Consider the following 20,139-nt stretch of genomic DNA (forward strand, 5'->3'; position numbering starts at 1 on the left):
GCTACACCCTCAGTCCTACTCTATATTAATTTAAAACAGTGTCTTGCTAGGTTGATGGGAGTCTCAGTACTAGCTGATGTCCTTGAACCTGTGATCCTCATGTCTTAGCCTCCCAAGTATTGGTATTACAGCATGTGCCACCACTGGCTATTCTTTGTTTTGAAGCAGAGTCTCAGGTTGCTGAGAGTCTTACTGAGTTGCTGAGGCTGGTCTCAAACCTGCGATCCTTCTGTCTCAGTCTCCTAAGTACTGGGATTACAGGCATGCACCACGAATGGCTAGTCTTTGTTCTTTTGTGACTGGTTTATTTTACTTAGCATAATATCCTCAAGGTGCCTCTGTGTTGTAGCGTATGTCAGAATTTCCTTCTCCTCTTCCTCTTCTTCCTCCTCCTTCTTCTTTTGTGGTACTGGGGATAGAACCCAGGGGCGTTTTTACCTTCGAGCTATACCCCCAGTCCTATTGTTTACTCTTTATTTGAAACAGGATCTCACTGAGTTGCAAAGGGCTTCACTAAGTAGCTGAGGCTGTCCGTGAACAGTGATCCTCCTGTCTCAGCCTCACAAATGCTGGGATTACAAACCTGCGCCAACACGCCCAGCGGAATTTCCTTCTTTTTATGGCGGAATAATATTCCATTATATGGTTATAGCACATTTGGTTATCCACAAATCCATTAGTGAACACTTGGGTTGCTTCCATCTTTGGCTGTTGTGAATAAAGCAGCTGTGAACATGGGTGTAGAAGTATCTGTTAGTGTTCCTGCTTTCAGTTCTTTTGGGTATATTCTCAGAAGTAGAATTGCTAGGTCATACGGTAATTCTATTTTTCATTTTTTGAGAAACTTCCATACTATTTTCCAGAGCAGCTGCATTTTACATTCCTATTAGCAATGGGAATTAGTTCCAATTTCTCCACATCAGCGTCAATACTTATTATTATTTGTATTTACCTCAATCATCATCCTAAAGTTTGTGAAGGGCTCTCTCATTGTGGTTCTGGGGGTGAAACCCAGGGTCATTCTACCTTCAAGCTATACTCCTTCACCTATTTTTTAGCTTTTATTTTGAAACAGGGTCTCACTAAGTTGTCCAGGGCCTCACTAAGTAGCTGAGGCTGGTCCCAAACCCGGATCCTCCTGTCTCAGCCTCCCAAATGCTGGGATTACAAGCGTGTGCCACCATGCCCAGCTATGGTTCTCATATTTTTAATTCAAATAAATCTTAATGTCCTTTCTCTAAAGCCATTTTTCCCTCTTCTTACCTCTCTTTTCTGTTCTTCCACCATCTTACTTCAAAGTGGTGCAACATCATCTCCCACTTAGAAATCCCACATTACAGGGTTTCATGCTAATTTCTACCCAGATGACTGCAATTTAAAAGTATCACTGGACACTGGGTGTGGTGGTGCACGGTTGCAATCCCAGCAATTGGGAGGCGGAGACCAGAAGATCGCGGTTCGCGGACAGCCTCAGCTACTTAGTGAGGATCTCTGCAACTTAGTGAGACCCTGTTTCAAAATAAAGAATAAAAAATAGGGCAGGGGGTGCAGCTTGGAGGTTGAATGCCCTTGGGTTCCATCTCCAGACCCCCCCAAAAGTATCACTGAAATGTCTGGAGATGTAGCTAAGCAGCAGAGCACTTGCCTAGCATGTGTGATGCCCTGGATTCAGTCCCCAGCACCGCAAAACAAAACAAAATTAATTAAAACAAAAGGAAGCTGAGGGCTATGGTGCATGGCTGTTATCCCACTACATGGAGGGTTGATACAGGAGGATTGCAGTTTTGAGGCCAGTCTTTGCAACATAGCGAGATCCTGTTTTTTAAAAAGTGGCTAGGGAGGCCAGGCATGGTGGCGCACGCTTGTAATCCCCACGCTTGGGAGGCAGGAGGATCGCACGGGTTTGAAACCAGCCTCAGCTACTTAGTGAGGCTCTCAGCAACTTAGTGAGACCCTGTTTCCAAATAAAATATAAAAAAGGTCTGGGAGTATAGCCCGGAGGTAGAAAGCCTCTGGGTTCCACCCCCAGTACCACCAAAAAAAAAAAAAATAATAATAATAATAAATAAATAAAAATAAAAAATAAAAGTAAAAAATGGCAAGGGGATAGCTCAGTGATAGATTCTCCTGGGTTTTATCCTCAGTTAACAAAAAAAAAAAAAAAAAGAAGGAAAGAAAGAAAAGGAAGAACCACCAGAAAAGCAACAATATGTGTTTATGAGAGCAAAATAGCCATTTAGAAGGCACTATCTTTATAAGAATGGATCCATCCAAGAACAGTTTCCACCCGGGGAGAGATGAACATGCAGAACAGTCATCCCTCCCTCTCTTTCACTGCCGGCGCGAGTGAGCAGCCAGCTCCGGGTGTCTGTGGTTCTTCTCTTCAGGGGTGCTCCAGAGACCTGGGGATCCCTCAGTAGGTCCACATGCTGGAGGGCTATACATGAGGCTGAGAACACTCCTCTGAATGCTCTCTGGCTTTGGCTCTTGGATGTTCTCCTGGCAGAAGAAGAGGAAGAGTAGAAATTAGCTTTGAGAAGAGTGGAAAAGTTCTGATTGCAGAATGAGTTGATGGTAGGGGCTTGCCAAGGTAGGATGGGTTTCACAGAGTCACACAGCTCAGGCTGGGACCTGTGGAGTCTGTGCTGGAGCATTTTCTGCAGGGGGCATGACAATATGCATGGTAAAAATAGAGATGGACTGGGAGGCAGGGGTCACCTGGGAAGCTTCTGCAGAGGTCGAGGAGAGAGGAGAGGGTATCTGGGACCATGGGGGTGGCCTTGGTGCTGGAGAGAGGTGGGCAGATTTGAGATACATTGTGTGCACTAGCAGGTCTTAGTGATGGATTGGATTTGGGAAAATTGGAGTAAAAGTTATTGACCCAGTAAATTATGTGGCCATGAACCGAGTGGGCACAACAGAGCAGGTATAGACCGCAGATGTGAGCGACGGATGTCTGGTCTACAGCTCTGTTCGTACAATCAAAGGTCTGCCCTCCCGGAAGGCACCTGTGATGAACCTGCACCAGGTGGTTGCAGTACTCTGTTTCAGCTTTATTTGCCAGAGTTATATTTGGCATTTGACCCCTGAATAGATTCTAGCTATTTGAACTCAAGAAGGGGATTACCACATAACCTACAGGACCCTCTTAATTAGGGTCCGGTACACAGTTGGCTGAGAGGCAGAGTTTGCATGTGTGTGGGGGCGAATGATGGAGGAGGATGTGGGAAACTCCTGTAGCCTTGGCTTCCTCTGTGTCCCGTGGGGGCTCAGGGTATGTGGCTGCTGAGTGGGCAATGGTGGAGGCCTGTTGTTCAGGAAGGTGATTAATGTGGGAGCCTCTGCGCCCCTTTATTCTCTCTGCTGGCCCTCTTGTTTCTTGCTCCTGGGTTGCCAAAGGCCTCCCTGGCCTACAGCCCAGGTCCATGGGATGCATGGGAGTGGGGACATGGCTCTGCCTCCTCCTACCTAGGAGGGCCAGGCTTCCTGCCAGGAGGACCCTGGCCCCACTGCAGCGCCCTCCTCTGCCCCAGCCAGTTTGTGTGCTCTAGATTTATTATTTACACTGCTCCCTCCCTGGTGCTAAAGTCCCCACTAGGTAGAAGGTTTTGGATTGTGATGGCTGGAAACCTCTTTGATACAGTGACATGGGGCATTTATTGCAATGTGAAGGGACCTGGGTGACTGCAGGCAGGATGGGGCTACCAGAAACCATTCTAGAAGTGGTGATAGGGTCATGGGGGAGAAGACTGGTCCAGGGCTGCCCTGAGTCCTTCCAGAAAGTCCTGTGCCCAGCAAGACACCCTCTAGAGGGCACTCAATCACCATAAGGCTTAGAAATGAAATATCATATCACCAAGTTCTCAGTATGGGCAAGGACTAGGGCAGGCCAGGGAAGCACTGGCAGTGTGCACAACATTTAAGGGTGTGCCCAAAAGCTCAGTACTCAAGATAAATCATATTTGAATGCAACATTAAAAACACTAAGTAGCTGGGTGTGGTGGCACACACTTGTAATCTCAGCATTGGGAGGCTAAGACAGGAGGATCACGGTTTGTGGACAGCCTCAGCTACTTGGTGAGGCCCTTTGCAACTTACTGAGACCCTGTTTCCAAATAAAAAAGATAAAAAATAGGGCTGGAGGTAGAATGCCCCTGGGTTCCATTCCCAGTGGTGCAAAAAAAAAAAAAACAACAAAAAAACAAAAAAACAAAAAACAAAAAACAAAAACCCACTAAGTAAATGCAAAAATATGAACATCAGGAAAATCAGGAAGAGTTGACATAAGACAGGTTGTGTTTTATGATCCTTCACTATTGCTCAGCGAGATCATTGTTTCCATTCAGCCCTAGGTTCCCAGGTTCCTGGGCATCCCTGCTGCATGGGCTTATAATGGTAGACAATGGATGTGAACAAACTGGGGGAACATGGAGCTTTAGATATAGTCATATTTTGCAACTACAGGGTTTTTATTAACCATTCCTGATCCATTCAAAATATTGAAGGATGATTTGATAAGTATACGTAATGGCTCACATTTTTCTTTGGTCTCTAGCTCCAATACGGCTACTGATGGGACTGGTCTCAGCCCTTGATTCTCTGTATAGTTTGGAATATGTATATGAGGTAGGCAGCACTCTCAAGTGGGGTCCAAATTCCCTGCCAGGGGCCTTGCAGCGGTGGTCATGGGTGGTCAGTGGTCTCAAGAAATGCTGAAAGCAAATTACATATAGGCTAGTGCTGTATATTGCAAGTCAGAAATAGTATTTGATTTTTAATCATTTAATACATCACCCAAGAAGTCTGCTTTGGAAAAATTATCAGAGGAATTAGAAGAGCAAGAACAAGAAAATCAGAAAAAAAAAATTCCCTCCCCAAATCTGTGTGTGTGTTACTAGGAATTGAATTCAGGCATTTTACCTCTGAGCTTCACCTCCAGTCCTTATTTTAAAATTTTTGTTTTGAGCCGGGCGTAGTGGCTCATGCTTGTAATCCCCAAGTTTGGGAGGCAGAAACAGGAGGATCGTGTAGGTTCGAAGCCAGCTGCACTGGCTTTAGAGACCCTGTTTCCAAATAAAAAGTATAAAATAGGTCTGGGACTGTAGCCCAGAGGTAGAAGGGTCTCCAGGAACCCCAGTACCACCAAAAAAAAAAAAAATTTTTTGTTGTTGTTTTGAAACAGGGTGTTGCTAGGTTGCTGAGAATCTAGCTAAGTTGCTGAGGCTGGTCTTGAACCTGTGGTCCTCCTGTCTTAAACCTACAATTCTTCTGTCTCAGCCTCCCAAGTACTGGAATTACAGGTGTGTGCCACCATGCTTGGCTCCCCCAAAGCTAATTAAAATCCAGGTGGTCTGCTCAGTGAAAATGAGTTAATGAGTCACTCTGTCTACAAAGTTCACTGATACTCAGGCGTGGTGGTGCACGCTGGTAATCCCAGCTTTCGGGAGGCTGAGACCAGAGGATCGCAGCCAGCCTCCACTATTTAGTGAGGCCCTTTGCAACTCAGTGAGACCCTGTTTCAAAATAAAGAATAAAAAATAGGGCTGGGGATGTTGCTCGGAGGTAGAATAATGCCCCTGGGTTCCATCCCTAGTACCAAAAAAAAAAAAAAGTTCACTGATAGACCATTCTTCTCAACCTTCTCTCCAGAATAGCGCGTGTGTGTTCACGTGAGTGTGTGTGTGTGTGTGTGTGTGTGTGTGTGTGTGTGTGTATTGGGACCTCTGATTTGGCATCAGTCTTAAAGAAGGAGGATTGATTCTACTTGATTCTAAAAGGCCCCCTCGACCATTCTGTCCCTTCTAGTTTTTGCCCTTTCTGGAATCCATATCCTGGTGGACAGCTGTCGGAATGTTAGCCCCATGGCTGTGAAGCAGACATCCTCGCCGTTCCCGGTGTCTGTGGGGATGACTGGGTGGCTCCCAGAGGCCTTTCAGGGTGCTCACCAATGGCCCTCACAAGCCTTGCTTTTTCACAGGTGGACCGCCTTAGGGATGTGAGAGGGGATTTGACTGTAGTGGAGCAGGGACAGGAGGAAGACAGGCCTGAGCGGTCACTCGCTGTCTTGCTTTCCGAAGCCCTGATGAGCTCTAGGCCGCCCTTCCTCTAGGCCGGGTCTCTCGAGCCTCTTTCTCCTCCCCCGGCCAGCACAGCTGGTCCCTGGAGGCCAGCGCGGAGCCAGCCCTGGGCCGGGCCGGGCCGGCCGGCGAGCGCGGAGCTGTCCAGCGTCCCCGCCCCGCCCCGCCCCGCCCCGCCCCCGGCCCCGCCCCGCGCAGCAGCGCCACTGCGGCTCGGACGTCACGTGGCCGCCTGGCGGGCGGGGGCGGGGCCGGGCATGGGCGCGCCGGGGCCCGGGGCAGGCCGGCCTCGGCGCGGCTCCGCGGGCCGGGGGTCCTCGGTGGCGGCCGCTGAGCCCCCGCGGGGCCCGTGACGCTGCGGCCGATGTGGCCCCGCGCCGCGGCCCTGCACCGAGACGCCGCCGGAGCCGCAGCCCGCGCGCGGCCAGCCCCGGCATGGAGACGCGGGCCGCCGGGCCGGAGGGGGCGCCGGGCGCCCGGGCGCCGCTCGCCGTCGTCTGCCTGGGTGAGTGGCCGCGCAGCCCGGCCCGCGCCGCGGAGCCCGGCGGTCGGCCCCGCCTGGGCACGCTTGCCCGGGAGCTGCGGACGAAGGCCCGGCGGGCTGCCCCGGGCAGGGGACGGCTCCCGCCTGGAGCGCGGCGGGCGGGGTGCTGAGCGGACGGGGACTCGGGACGCGGGCCCGGGCGGCTGGCCCGGGGCGGCAGCCGGGAGGACGACGGCTTCCCTTTGTGTCCTCTCGGCCCCCGCGGTGGGCCTGCTCAGCTCGGGAGGTGTGCTTCCCAGGCCCGGACCTGCCAGGCCTGGCACCTGGGCCCCAGGCGTCTTTCCTTGCCCCGGAGTTTTTCTGTCCGCGCTTCCAGGGCCTTTGTGGGGGAGAGGGAAAGGAAGGAGTTAAACCTCAATCCACATGGCTCCTTTATTTACCTTGATGAGGAGGGAGGCCGCAGAAGCTGGGGTCATTAGGGGACACCTGTGATGTCACTCTTGAGGGCTTTGTAACCTGACACGTTTGCTGAAACCGCTGAAGTGACGGAGTGGAAAAGGGACCTTTTCGTTTGTACGTTCCCCTCTCCCCCAGGGGGTCGGGGCTCTGAGTCTGGAGGAAGGCCACTGCCCCCCAACCTGTGAGCTGGTCTAAGTAAGGGAAATAGCCCCCCAGAGTGCCCACCCCACAGTCTGGCCAGTGCGCGGGCTCTGGGTTCTCTGAGTGTCTGTGTCCAGGGCTGCTGACCAGGCCAGGGGACAGGTCCCTCCTGTCAAGAGCTGGAGCATCCTGAGGTGGCGGGGGTGCAGCTGCCCCTGCTTCTTCACCAGGTGGTGATGCCCTCCAGAGATGCTCCCTGCTCTGTTGACATCTTCAGTAGGGAGGGGAGCATCCTGAACCCCAGGAAGTTAGGTTTGCCTTCCCGTTCTGCCTATATCTCCTGGACCTGAAATCTCTGAAGTAGAGCTGATATTTGTAAAAACAAGTATCAGCCCCATGAGCCGAGTGTGGTGGCGCACACCTATAATCCCAGTACCTGGGAGGCTAACGGGAGGATCGGAGATTCCAAGCCAGCTTCAGTAGTAGTGAGACTCTCAGCAACCTAGTGAGTCTCTGTTTCAAAATTAAAAGGGCTGGGGGTGTTAGCATGGAGGTAGAATGCCCCTGGGGTCCGTCCCCAGTGCTCCCTCCACACACATGGGGGCATGGCAGGAAAATTCTTTGTCTCTCTTCTTAAGTCCAGAGTGGTAAAATGAAGAGGTGAGACATGAATAAAAGTGGGTGGGACTGTCACCCCACTAGCTGAGTGTCCTAAAGTTGCGTTAATCAAGCCAGGTATGGTGGCACATGCTTGTAATCTCAGTATTTGGGAGGCTGGAACAGGAGGATTCCAGGTTCATGGCCAGCCTCAGCGATTTAGTGAGGCCCTCTGCAACTTAGTGAGACCCTGTTTCAAAATAAAGAATAAAAAATAGGGCTGGGGGTGTAGCTTGGAATGCCCCCAGGTTCTATCTCAAGTACTGCAAAATAAATAAATAAATAAAGGAATGGACATAATCAGAACTTCTTCCCATCCCCCCTGGCTGCTGGGTGTATGAGGTGGCTGTCATGAGGAGGGAGGAAGCCCTTCAAGATTATAGTCCCCCACCTAGGCTGAGCCGTGGTTCTCTGTGATGGGTGGTCCCAAGCCTGAGAGGAAGCCCCCCCAATTCTGAGGCAGGGGTGATATGGTGCAGTGTGATACAGGCAGGCTGGCATGCTGCTCTCTCTGGCCATGGGTATGCCGTGTGTGTCCTGACACCCTCTGGGGTCCTTGCCTCTGCCCATCCCAGCAGGACGCTGGACAGGAGTGAGAGTCTGTGGCAGCACCCTGGGCCTTGCCCGTGCAGGGAAGGGGACCAGCCCTGACTTCAGCTGTGCTGTCCCGGGCCCATGCAGGGCCTGCCACTGGCCCAAGGCAGGTGCCAGGACTTGAGAGCCATCAGCCCCTACTGATTCCTCTTTGTGTCTTCCACAGTGAACCTCTTTCTCACGGGGAGGCTTAGCAGTGCAGTTCCTGCCTTAGGTAAGTAGGCCTCTTCCTCCTTCCCTCCGAGCCCTTTTGGGTTAGTGATCTCCGAGGACTGGCCTTCAGGTCTTGACTCCACCCTGTGGTCACCTGGCCTCCTATTGAAAAATCAGTCCTTGTGCATATTTTCTGCATCACAGAGGAGCTGTTTGGCCTGGGGCAAGCTTAAACTTTTATAAACCTCAGTTTCTTCTTCCAGGGTAAAATACAGGCTTTCTCAAAATCTGGTCTTTAGAGTCCAGTGAACCAAGGCGGCAAGATGATCAGAATGGTGTCTGGTATGTGGTGGTTTACTACCACGGGCAGACTGCCAAGGGCTCTGTGCATTTGACAGAGCACACGTCCTGTAGGCTGTGGGGTTCTGGAGAGCCGTGAGATGCCTACCTGTGTCTAACAATACCTGGGAACGAGGTGTGGTGGTGCACATCTATAATGAGACAGGAGGATTTCAGGTATAAAGACAGTCTTAGCTACTTAGTGAAGCCCTCAGCAACTTAGCAAGACCCTGTTTCAAAATACAAAATAAAATAGGGTTGGGGTATAGCTTGGAGGTAGACTGCCCCTGTGTTCAATCCCCAGTACTAATAACAACAACAACAACAACTGGGATTAGGTTGTGTCTCTTAGTAGTAATACAAAGGCCAAAGACATTGAAGTAATTTATGACTCTTCACAAAAGGAGACATAGTATACCATGCAGGGCCATGGGGGGATTAATTGTAGGTTTGCTCAGGCAGAAGCAGGAGAGAGGGGAAGGCCGGGCCTTTTTTGTGCATGAGAAAGTCAAGGCAGGGCAGAATGAATAGCTTAAGACTGGCAGTTTGAATCCTTCTGGGGCTTGGGCAGTAAGGTGCCTAGTACCTGGTCCTGGGACGCTTTAGGGCAGAGTGAGTGTTGGCCTGGTGTGCAAGGGTCATATAGAAGGCAGTAAGGGCACATCCTTAATTGCTGTTTTGCACATGAAGGTGCTTTCCAGGCCAGCCGCCACATGGCAGAGAGGTCAACTTTGGCCAGTAGTGCACACAGGATGTGAGGCCACACAGCGAGGACCCTGCAGTGGCCTCCTGCCTGTCAGCCTGAGCTGGCCGTCCAGTGCCATCTCTGGGCTCAGTGGTGCCAGGCACAGCAAAGGTTGTCAGAAGTGGGAGGGGCAGCCAGGAACATCCATCCTCCATTGCTGAAGGGTTGCCAGGGTTGGTGAATGGATGAAATCTCTGGCTCTCACTGCCATCTGGGGAGTTCTGAGAAAGGAGGCTCAGGAAGTCTGTTCTATGATTAATATACCCTGATAAACCTGGTCATGCCTTGCTCATTCAGCCTATATACAGGCATCTGCAGCAAGCTCAGGAAAGTATTAAAGTAAGCACAGAATTTGCATAAAAATGTTGGGTCAAGGTGTAGTTAGGGAGGACAGGTGGTCCCCAGCCTGGGGACTTTGGACTTGCCTGTTGTCTGCTGTGCTGTATTGGTGGGGCAGGGGCTACCTAGGGTTTCTAGTTCTGTCGGCTGCAGAAACCTACTGAGGCTGGCTGGGAGCTCTCAAGGTGGGGCACCCCAATTAGCTGTGGTCACAGAGATTGGGGTCTACAGAGACTGGCCTCCCTGCCCAGCTCCAAAACTTGGTCTCTGTCTCCTTCCTGATTTTCTGTGCACCTGAGCTCTGTGCTCTCTGCAGCCTGGCCCCCTCTGCTGACTCAGTCTGGCTTGAGGCCTTGCATTGTTCACCAGTGACCATTCCAGCCCTGCCTCATGTCCCAGCACAGAGGATGGCTCAGTCTCCCGTCCTGGATTCCAGAAAAAGACTGCCTGGCCTGGTCTGGGCCAGGTGCTGTAGCCAGGGTAGAGTAGGAAAAGGGGACAAGATGAGTTCACATCTTACAAACGTGAGCCTCAGGCCAGCCCTCTTGATGAGGTGGTATGTGGGCATGTGCCCAGATCTACTACATGAACGTTTAGAAAAATGATGTTCTAGAGCTAAGTGTTAGCCTGGGAGAGAAGGACACCCCTGGGTCCTCATGTTTGGTTGTTTTAGCTGTTGAGAACTCGATCCCCAGAAGGGTGCGTGTAGCTTACCTCCAGGGGCGGGGCTGCTGTTCACACATGGTGCCCATGACAGCACTGTCTGTGCTGTCAGTCGCATACACAGCACACATGGCAGTTGGTGGTACTTGGACTCTCAAGGTCCAACGCTGATCCCTTCAGCATTGCTGACCAGCTTCTGGCTGCACGAGGCATCCACCCTTCCACCATGGTTCCGTGACTGCATTTTTAGGATTTTCTCTGCAATTTCAGTAGTCTGGATCAGGAACGATTCCTCCAGCCCCTTCTCAGCCTTCCCTCGGCTCAGATACTCCTGGAGACCTAGCTGGGCTGCCGGGACCTCCCAGGTTTTTGCCCTGCAGCTCCTGCCTTCCCTGGTGTGTCAGGCATGGCCTGGGTCGGTGACATCCTCCTGCATTCCCCCAAGCTCCACTGTGGCCCCAGGGGCTGAGCCTGGGCAGAGTTCGTGCCGTCCTCTGTTCACCTGGCCTGGGACTCCAGCTCCCGGTCATCAGGTTACACCAAGTGGATTGGCCAGAGCATTGATCGCCTCTGGAAATAAGATCTGCGAGCTGTGCTTCACCAGGCCCTGCTCACTCCTCTCAGAATCTTTGGACCAGGAAAAGACGTTGACAGTAAAAGTGCCCAGTCATCCCTTTCCAGTTGAGCAGGCCACAGAGGGTCGAAGTAATCTTGTGCAGAATGAAGGCAGGTTCCCTCCAGTTAGCTCAGAAATGCCTCTGATTGCCCCCAATACCCTCAAAGCCTTTCCTTTCTTCTGTATCTCCTCAAATACACAGTCCTCCCACCTCTCCCTGCCCACCCACCCTTACATCCCTGTCACAACCCTCACTTCCCACGGGGTATTCCTGGAGTCTCCTCTGCCCCACTGGTATGTCCCCCACTCCCCTGTCACATGCTTGTTGGCCTTGGGCTAGCTAATTTCCCAACCATCTCACTGAGATAAGAAGCATGCTCTAACTATTTTATGGATGGACAAGTGGAGGCCCCAGGGCAGAATGATGTGTTCGGCAGTATGGGCCTGGGACTGGATTCGTGAGCTCTGCTCTGGGGGTGGTGCACTGTGTGGGGTGAGTTGCCTTCACAGAGACAGAGAGAGCGCACACATGAGCCTGGGCGGCTGAGCTGGGGAAATCCTCCAGGCCCTCAGCCAAGTGGCATCCAGTCAAGACCCCTGATGGGGCTCCCAGCCCCAGGGACAGACCCCAGCCTCACTCCTGCCCCCCAACCCCCATGTGAGGCCAGGCTGGCAACTACAGAACCATGGTCTCTGTGGCTCCCTTCAGAGAAGAACAGATAGTTAATCAAGGCCAGTGCCCCTCAGGCTGTGATGTGGGGATTTCTGGGGCAGTGCCGGGGCCACGGGGGTGAGTTTTTCTTGTGGGACATGTTGTCAGGCTTTGTAGAGAAGCAGAGCTGGGCTGGCAATTGTCCAGTCTCTGGAGAGACAGACCTCCTAACCCCTGAACAAATGGCTGGACACTAGGGTAGAGGGAGTAGTCTGTGAGGCTGGCCGCTGCCACCTGAGGTAAGGCTGGCTTTCCTCAGCCTGCATGGCCTCTGCGGTGCCCCAGTAAGACAGGCAGGCCTGTGTCCATCTTCTGGGAAGGACGCCCACCCTCTGGGGTGAGGGCAGCCCTGTCCTCAGGGACAAGGGTACAGTGGAGCAGGCAAGTTACTGCCCTCACTGACGCAGAGCCTTGACTGCAGCCTGGTGCTCTGGTCCACCTGTGCTGTAAGAGATTGGACATGGGAGAAAGATGCGCCCCTGGCCTCGCTGGGCCTGCCTTCTCAGAACCTCCCATTCAGCACCCTCTGGAAGGGGAAGCCTCCCAGGGCAGGCCCCAGCTTTCTGAGAGATCCATGTGGCTGGCTGCCTCTCTCATCAGCAGGAACCAGGCTGGGGTTGGGGCCTTGCATGTTTTGGACCTAGCTTTGTTTAGTTCTTGGCCTCCATCTGGGATCAGAGTAAATGGTTCCTATTTTCTGAGTGAAGAATCTGAGGCACAGAGAAGCTTCCTCCTAGGGCCGCTTGTGAGGACCAGGTACAGAGGTGCTGGCTTGTATCTGGCTGAGTCGGTGCTGCCTTGCTTTCGGGATAAGGGTGGCCTTTCTGTTCCAGCCATTTGATGTTCTCAGGAGTTGTGGGTAGAGTGACCAGCTCACAGATACTCACTGTGTTGGATAACTGGACCTCCATGGTCATGGCTAGCCCCCAGCCGAGGGGTCTCAACTCACAGCTTGTGCCTCAGTATGCTAGTGGTCCGTACTGACTGGGTACCTGCCAGGCAGCAGGCACAGCATAGACTCTGGGGTCAGCATATTGGGCCAGAGCACTGCAGCCCTGCTGTCCTGTGGGACCCTGCCATCCAAACATCCCAGAAACCACAGGGAAATCATTGCTGTGGCAGGTGCTGGGGAGGAGAGGGGTGGAGGATGGAGCTCCCCTCGGGGTGTCCAGGAGTGTTCCCCAAGAAGGGGGAAGGGAGCTGAGAACTGAGGCTAAGCAGGGGTGAGCAGTGGGCATAAGGGATGAGCAGCCTCCAGGGCTCAGCAGGCGCCAAGGACTGGGGCTGTGGGGGTAGGGACTTAGGAATGGCCGACAGGGTAGGTAGGTGAATGGTGCGCCTATCCTGAGAGCATGTGCGGCAGCTGGGCTTCCCCCTTCCTGCAGCTGCCTTATTTGGGGTCTCAGAGGGTCTTGATGAGAGCTGGAGAGAACTTGGCTTTCTGGGCAGCAGTGGAAGGTGTCTGCAGTGAAAGATGGGGGGTTTAGGGGTTGGTATCACTGGGTTTGGTCATTAGTTGCCTATCTGTGGCTCGGTTTCTCCATCTGTAAAAGAGATCTGGCCTTTGCCATAGGCTGGGTCATGTAAACCATTGTGGTGCAGGCCTAAGGAGGGTATGGGGGGGGCAGCCAAGCTCACTGGCCACTGCCCTGACCCTAGGAAGGCCTGGGTACCCCATGCTGCCCAGTCGGTTTGGAGCCATCAGGATAGATGTGTTCATCTGGGGGGCAGAGGGTGTAGATAATGGATTGGTTAAAGTGGGGCCGGTGGCATGGTGGGGCTCCTCACCCACACTGGCTGATGTGATGCTCGGTGCTCATCCTGGACACGGCATATAGTCAACACTCTACAAGAGCTTGTTGGCTTAGGACTGGCAGTGAGAGGCCGAGCCTACCCAAGGACCAGGGTGAAGCCTGATTTTGTCACTTACTGCCTGTGTGGCCCTGGGAAAGTCACTGAACCTCTCTGAGCCTCAGTTTCTTCGGTTGTGACATCTACCTTCAGAGGCTTCTAATATATATGCTTAGAATGAAACTCCAATTCTATACAAGGTGTACTCAGACCCAGCCTGCATTTCCAGCCTTTTTGGAACATTGCCACCTCCCTCCAGGTCTGTTAAAAGTCCTCGCTCCACCAGGGTTCTGCAGTCTTTCTGTTCCCATCCCCAGCTCAGGAGTTTCGTGGGCAAGGCACTTCCGTCTTACTCAGCAGGCCTGTCGTGGTTAGCTGGTGCATAGCAGGTGCTCATGAATTGGGTAGCAAAGCCCTCTCTCCTCCTGGGGTTGAGGTCAGTATTTGGCAAGTCCCAGCAGAGCAGGCAAAGGACCCTCGTGAGGTGGCCTATGTAGGCCCAGGAGGGCAGAATTCTCCACTGAGCTGAGGCCTTGAGACCATGCTGTTACACCTTGTCCACGGCCACCCTTGGCTGGACCTGATCCCACCATGGGGAAGCCCGTGCTCAAGCCATGGGTGGAGGGTGGCTCATGCACCCAACCCGGTCCCCACCAAGGGCGGGCCAGAAACTTCTCAGCCTCTTCTCCTGACAGCCGCTTGCAGCGGGAAGCTGGAGCAGCACACGGAACGGCGCGGAGTCATCTACAGCCCAGCCTGGCCTCTCAACTACCCTCCAGGTACCAACTGCAGCTGGTACATCCAGGGTGACCGAGGGGACATGATCACCATAAGGTAAGGGCGACCTTCAAAGTGCTGGGGAATGTGAGACCATGTGTATATGTGTCCAGCAGGTGTGTGTATATACCTGTATGAGCACACATGTGCTTATGGACTTGCAGAAGCCCAGATCTGAGCAGGCATAAAGGACATGTGTGTGAGGCTGTGTGTGTGAACACATGTATGTACATGTGTGTATGTAGGTATAGGGTGCCTGAGGTGTCTGAGAGGGCATGTGTGACCATGTGTGAGCTGTAAGCATGTGTGTGTGTGTGAATGTATGAGTGTCCAGCTCCCTGGGCCTGTGGCTGGGTGTCCTGAGCCAGATCTCTCTCTATCCTGAGCCTCTTTGATGGGGCACGAGGGCTGTGTCACCTCAGCCCCACCAGAACAGGAGCCCTGGGAATTGGTGGGCATGGTCTGGCTCCAGCCTCTGAGGTGGCAGACACCAGGTTGGCACTGAGCCCAGATCAGGATTCCCACGGGGCCTTGGATGGTCTCAGCAGGGAAGGAAGCCAAGCAGGAGCTTGCATACTCAGGCTGCAGAGATGCACAGTGGGAGATGAGTGAGGTGACCAGATAGTGGCACTGAGGCTGGAAGCCCTGGCCTGGGGTGCCCCTGGGAACATTTGGCTAGGAGGTCACTGTGAGTCCCATTTGTCGTTGTTCTCCTAAATGCCAAATGTCCAGAATTCCTCCAGGCCCAGTTACTCCATAGCTCCAGAAGACATTGTGGTGGGCACAGGCAGGGGCTGTCCTGGTTTCTATGCCTTGGGTTCCCCATGGCCACAGGGTCATGGATCCATGACCACATCTGGATCTCCTTCCACTCTGCCTCCATCCTTGCTGTGAGCTGTGACCACAGGGTCATGGTTCTGGGAGAGGTCTGGGGCCAGTGTTCCTCCCTAGGTGGCTAGCTGTGCCTCCTTGCAGCTCTAGTTGGCCCCGTGGGCACCGCTGCACCTTCGGTGCCCATGTCTGGGAGTTTGTGCTGTGTCTGCTCCAGTTGATAGAGTACGGGAGGGATCTGGGCCCTGGGCCCTCTTGCCTTTCAGGGGAACGTGTTGAGGGGCTCCTGACCCTCTCCACTCTGGCTTTGGGCTGTGTATGCATTGATGGAGGGGGAGACGTTGCTGCAGTGGAGCTGTGTGACAGATGCTGTTCACAAATGTCATGATTCTTCATGGAGGTGCCCTCGGAGCCCTGGGTGGGAATAGAATGGGGATGGAGGGGGTGGGAGTAGAGGGCAGTTTGGAAGACATGGAGCAAGGATGGTGGGTGGGGGCAGGGCTGGCCATCCTTGTTGTGAGCTGTAGCCTGGCCACTCTTCTGGTCCTTGCCTGCCTGGTCCAGTTTCTGTGGTCCTCTCTGCCCTGACAGTTTCCGGAACTTTGATGTGGAGGAGTCCCACCAGTGCTCCCTGGACTGGCTCCTGCTGGGCCCAGCAGCTCCGCCTCGCCAGGAGGCCTTCAGGCTCTGTGGTTCTGCCATCCCGCCTGCCTTCATCTCTGCCCGTGACCATGTCTGGATCTTCTTTCACTCTGATGCCTCGAGCTCTGGCCAAGCCCAGGGCTTCCGCCTCTCCTACATCCGAGGTGATGCCGATCACAGGGCACCGTAGGGACACCGCAGAGCACTCATTGCAGGGCTCCTGGGCTAGGACAGTGCCCTCCACTGGCCCCACTCCCTGCAGGGTCTCCTCTGACCAGTCCTGTCAATCTTAGAACTGGGTGGGACTGTCATGCTGCTGGCCTGACAGCCTCTCCAGGTCACTAGCCCACTTTGTAGGCTTGGCCACCAGGGGACGTGACCCTTCCACAAAGGTCAGGCCAGGGACTAACTTGCCAGGCAGGCGGCCCTGCCCCTGTGCCCTGTGCCCTGCATCCTGCAGAGGCCCAGCTGGGATGGGGGCCCCAGTCTCCTGTGCTAGAGGGGGGGGCCGTTCCCCCTGACACTCCTGCTACTTCTTTGCTGACAGGGAAGCTGGGCCAGGTGTCCTGCCAGGCTGATGAGTTCCGCTGTGACAATGGCAAGTGTCTGCCGGGCCCGTGGCAGTGCAACACTGTGGACGAGTGTGGAGATGGTTCCGACGAGGGCAACTGCTCAGCCCCTGCCTCCGAGCCTCCAGGCACCTTGTGCCCCGGGGGCACCTTCCCCTGCAGCGGGGCGCGCTCCACACGCTGCCTGCCAGTGGAGCGGCGCTGTGATGGCACGCAGGACTGTGGTGACGGCTCTGACGAGGCTGGCTGTCCCGACCTGGCATGTGGCCGGCGGCTGGGCAGCTTCTATGGCTCCTTCGCCTCACCAGACCTGTTTGGTGCAGCCCGTGGGCCCTCGGACCTTCACTGCACGTGGCTGGTAGACACACAAGACCCACGGCACGTGCTGCTGCAGCTGGAGCTCCGGCTGGGCTACGACGACTACGTGCAGGTGTATGAGGGCCTGGGCGAGCGTGGCGACCGCCTACTGCAGACACTCTCCTACCGCAGCAACCACCGGCCAGTGAGCCTCGAGGCTGCGCAGGGCCGCCTCACCGTGGCCTATCATGCCCGTGCCCGCAGCGCTGGCCATGGCTTCAATGCCACCTATCAGGTCAAGGGCTACTGTCTCCCGTGGGAACAGCCGTGTGGGGGCAGCATTGAGGGGGATGGTGGCAGCTCAGGAGAGCAGGGCTGCTTCTCAGAGCCACAGCGCTGTGACGGCTGGTGGCATTGTGCCAGTGGCCGTGATGAACAGGGCTGCCCTGCCTGCCCCCCTGACCAGTACCCCTGCGAGGGTGGTAGCGGCCTGTGCTATGCGCCTGCCGACCGCTGCAACAACCAGAAAAGCTGCCCTGATGGGGCCGACGAGAAGAACTGCTTCTCCTGCCAGCCCGGCACCTTCCACTGTGGCACCAACCTGTGCATCTTTGAGACGTGGCGCTGCGATGGCCAGGAGGACTGCCAGGATGGGAGCGATGAGCACGGCTGCCTGGCCGCTGTGCCCCGCAAGGTCATCACTGCCGCCCTCATCGGCAGCCTGGTGTGCGGCCTGCTGCTTGTGATCGCCCTGGGCTGTGCCTTTAAGCTCCACTCACTGCGCACACAGGAGTACAGGTGGGTGTCGTGCTCTGGCCAGGGACCTTGGTTTCCTTATTTTCCTGGGGAGAGACCCCAGGCTCGCCACACTGAGCTGTGGGATTGCACCTGAGGCTTGGGCCATGCTAGTGGGAATGTGCTGGGGTCTGGACGGGGGCAGAATCCCCGAGTCCTGTTGCTGTGGCAGATCCCAGCCAGCCCTGCCACACTTCCCTTCTGCCCGCTGCTTTCAGGGCCTTCGAGACCCAGATGACGCGCCTGGAGGCCGAGTTCGTGCGGCGGGAGGCACCCCCGTCCTACGGTCAGCTCATCGCACAAGGCCTCATTCCACCTGTGGAGGACTTTCCTGTCTACAGCGCGTCCCAGGTGAGCCCCAGTGGGCATAAGAACCCACAGGGCCTGGGTTTCCTGCTGGACCTCAGAGAACACCCAAGACCAGGAGGCCAAGGGGCCAGGTGGGACCGTGTGTGGGCGAGGCCAGTCCAGGGGTCAGAAGAAGGGGAGGCGAGGCTTGGGCAGGGTGGAGGGGGTGTAAGTTGGTCCTGGGCTCTTGGAGGGTTTGTTGACCTCTCCCTGAGTGGCCTGGCCACACTCTTAGCTGCTATGCTACTCCCCAGGCCTCGGTGCTACAGAACCTTCGCACAGCCATGCGGCGACAGATGCGCCGGCATGCCTCCCGTCGAGGGCCCTCCCGCCGCCGACTTGGCCGCCTCTGGAACAGGCTCTTTCACCGGCCACGGGCACCTCGAGGCCAGATCCCCCTGCTGACTGCTGCGCGCACATCACAGACAGTGCTGGGCGACGGGCTCCTCCAGTCTGCACCAGGGGCTGCCCCAGACCCCCTGGCACCCCAGACAGACACAGGCAGCCCCAGAGCAGCAGGGGACGGGCCTCCCAGTGCCCCTGGCCATGCACCAGAGGCGGGACCTTCAGTGCCACCCCCACTCTTAGGCCTGCAAGACCCAGAGTACAGGCCAGCAGACAAGGACAGAAAAGCCTGTAGGGACCCTCTGGTGGACAGCCCGGCCCCTTTGGACACGCCTCCTGAGCCTTGCTTGGCCCAGGACACCCAACCCCAGGATCCCACTGCCAGCAGCACCCAAGACCCTCACTCACCAGAGCCACCGGGGGTCTGCAGGAGCCCCCTGCCACCCTGCTCCCCAGCATTGGAAGCCAGTGATGATGAGGCTCTGCTGGTCTGTTGACTCATGAGATGCTCTGGTGACCACCACAGCCCCATTTTGTAACCAGGGAATACAGAGTCGTTTCTACCCTGCCTCCGCGTCCTTTCTTACAGAAGAGGGACCCACCAGCAGCCCCACTGGAAGGGCTGGGTCCTCAGGCAGCAGGCTGCATCAGCACACCCCACCCCGGTGGGCATGGCAGAGGGCTGGGAGTGTTGACTGGGGGAGAGGGTGGAATGATACGCCTATCTTCAGGGTCCTGGCACACCCAAGCACCTTGGGGTCTGACTTCTACCCAGGTCCAAGCTGGTGATCCATTTCTAGAGAGGCAGAGTCTGAGGCAGGGCTCTCTGGAGTTTTTTGTGTGGCTTCTTGCTTCATTCGCCCTGTGGTAGCATCAGCTGCCCCTCAAAGCTGCACCAGGAGCTCAGTGGGGACTGAAGGGGGCCATGGTGCTAGCCTCACTCGTGCTAAGCATGCTGTCCACATGAAGCCCTGGCAGGGTCCCCAGAGGAGCAGGGATAGGTGACTGTACTGTATGCCTGTGGAGCAGTGTGGGCCTGGCCAGCCTGCTGCCCTTTGCCATTTGAGTGAGGGGTCAATCTCCTGGCACTTGTGGCAGGGTTGGAAATGTGGGTATGAGGCAGAGGACCGTGGAGTCCCTCGAAGGCTCTGAGGTCCTCAAGACACCCTGCTCTGCGCTTTCTTAGGAGGCAGAGGCTGAGGCACCGACTGACAGTGGCCAAATCCATCCCATCCTGCCTCAGGGTTTCAGTTTCCCCACCTGTTAACCAGAGTGAGGCTGTGTGCTCTGAAATGGTGATTTATGGGAAGAAAGATAATCCTGGCCGGGGGTCCCTGGTGTCTTCTGAGTGGCTGAGCACAGGCTGGCATAGGGGGACATAGGTGAGGGGCAGACAGTGGTTTCCTTGTCCTCACTGTCCTTTTGGGGCAGGGTGGCTCGGATCCACAGAGACAGCCCTGGGTCAAGTGGCAAAGCTCCCAGATGCTGAGCACCTCTTCCATGGCACCACCTTGGCCGTCTGCCTGGGCTCCACCTTCCCAGCTAGCAACACCTGTGCCCCCCTTGAGCTACGCCACCACCTGCCCCCATCTGGACCCATCAGGGACACCCCTTAGCACAAGCAAACAACCAGCCCTGTTTATTCATAGGCCTCTTCAGGAAAAGCTAGCAGGGCAGTGCTAAGACAGGAAACCCCATCCACATC

General features: G+C 55.1%; 1 protein-coding gene across 1 annotated transcript; it reads left to right on the top strand.

Annotated features, from left to right (window-relative positions):
* Positions 1 to 6,512: 6,512 nt before the first annotated feature.
* LRP3 (LDL receptor related protein 3) lies at positions 6,513 to 18,931 on the top strand (the record flags this gene model as incomplete). Its single annotated transcript, XM_080704388.1, has 7 exons — positions 6,513 to 6,582; positions 8,579 to 8,626; positions 14,526 to 14,664; positions 16,030 to 16,244; positions 16,628 to 17,744; positions 17,960 to 18,092; positions 18,344 to 18,931. The coding sequence occupies 7 exons, from the start codon at positions 6,513 to 6,515 to the stop codon at positions 18,929 to 18,931; spliced, it is 2,310 nt and encodes a 769-aa protein (XP_080560514.1).
* Between the last annotated feature and the right edge of the window lie 1,208 nt (positions 18,932 to 20,139).

The sequence above is a fragment of the Muscardinus avellanarius genome, assembly GCF_963383645.1.
Source record: "Muscardinus avellanarius genome assembly, chromosome: 10".
In the NCBI taxonomy this organism is placed as follows: domain Eukaryota; kingdom Metazoa; phylum Chordata; class Mammalia; order Rodentia; family Gliridae; genus Muscardinus; species Muscardinus avellanarius.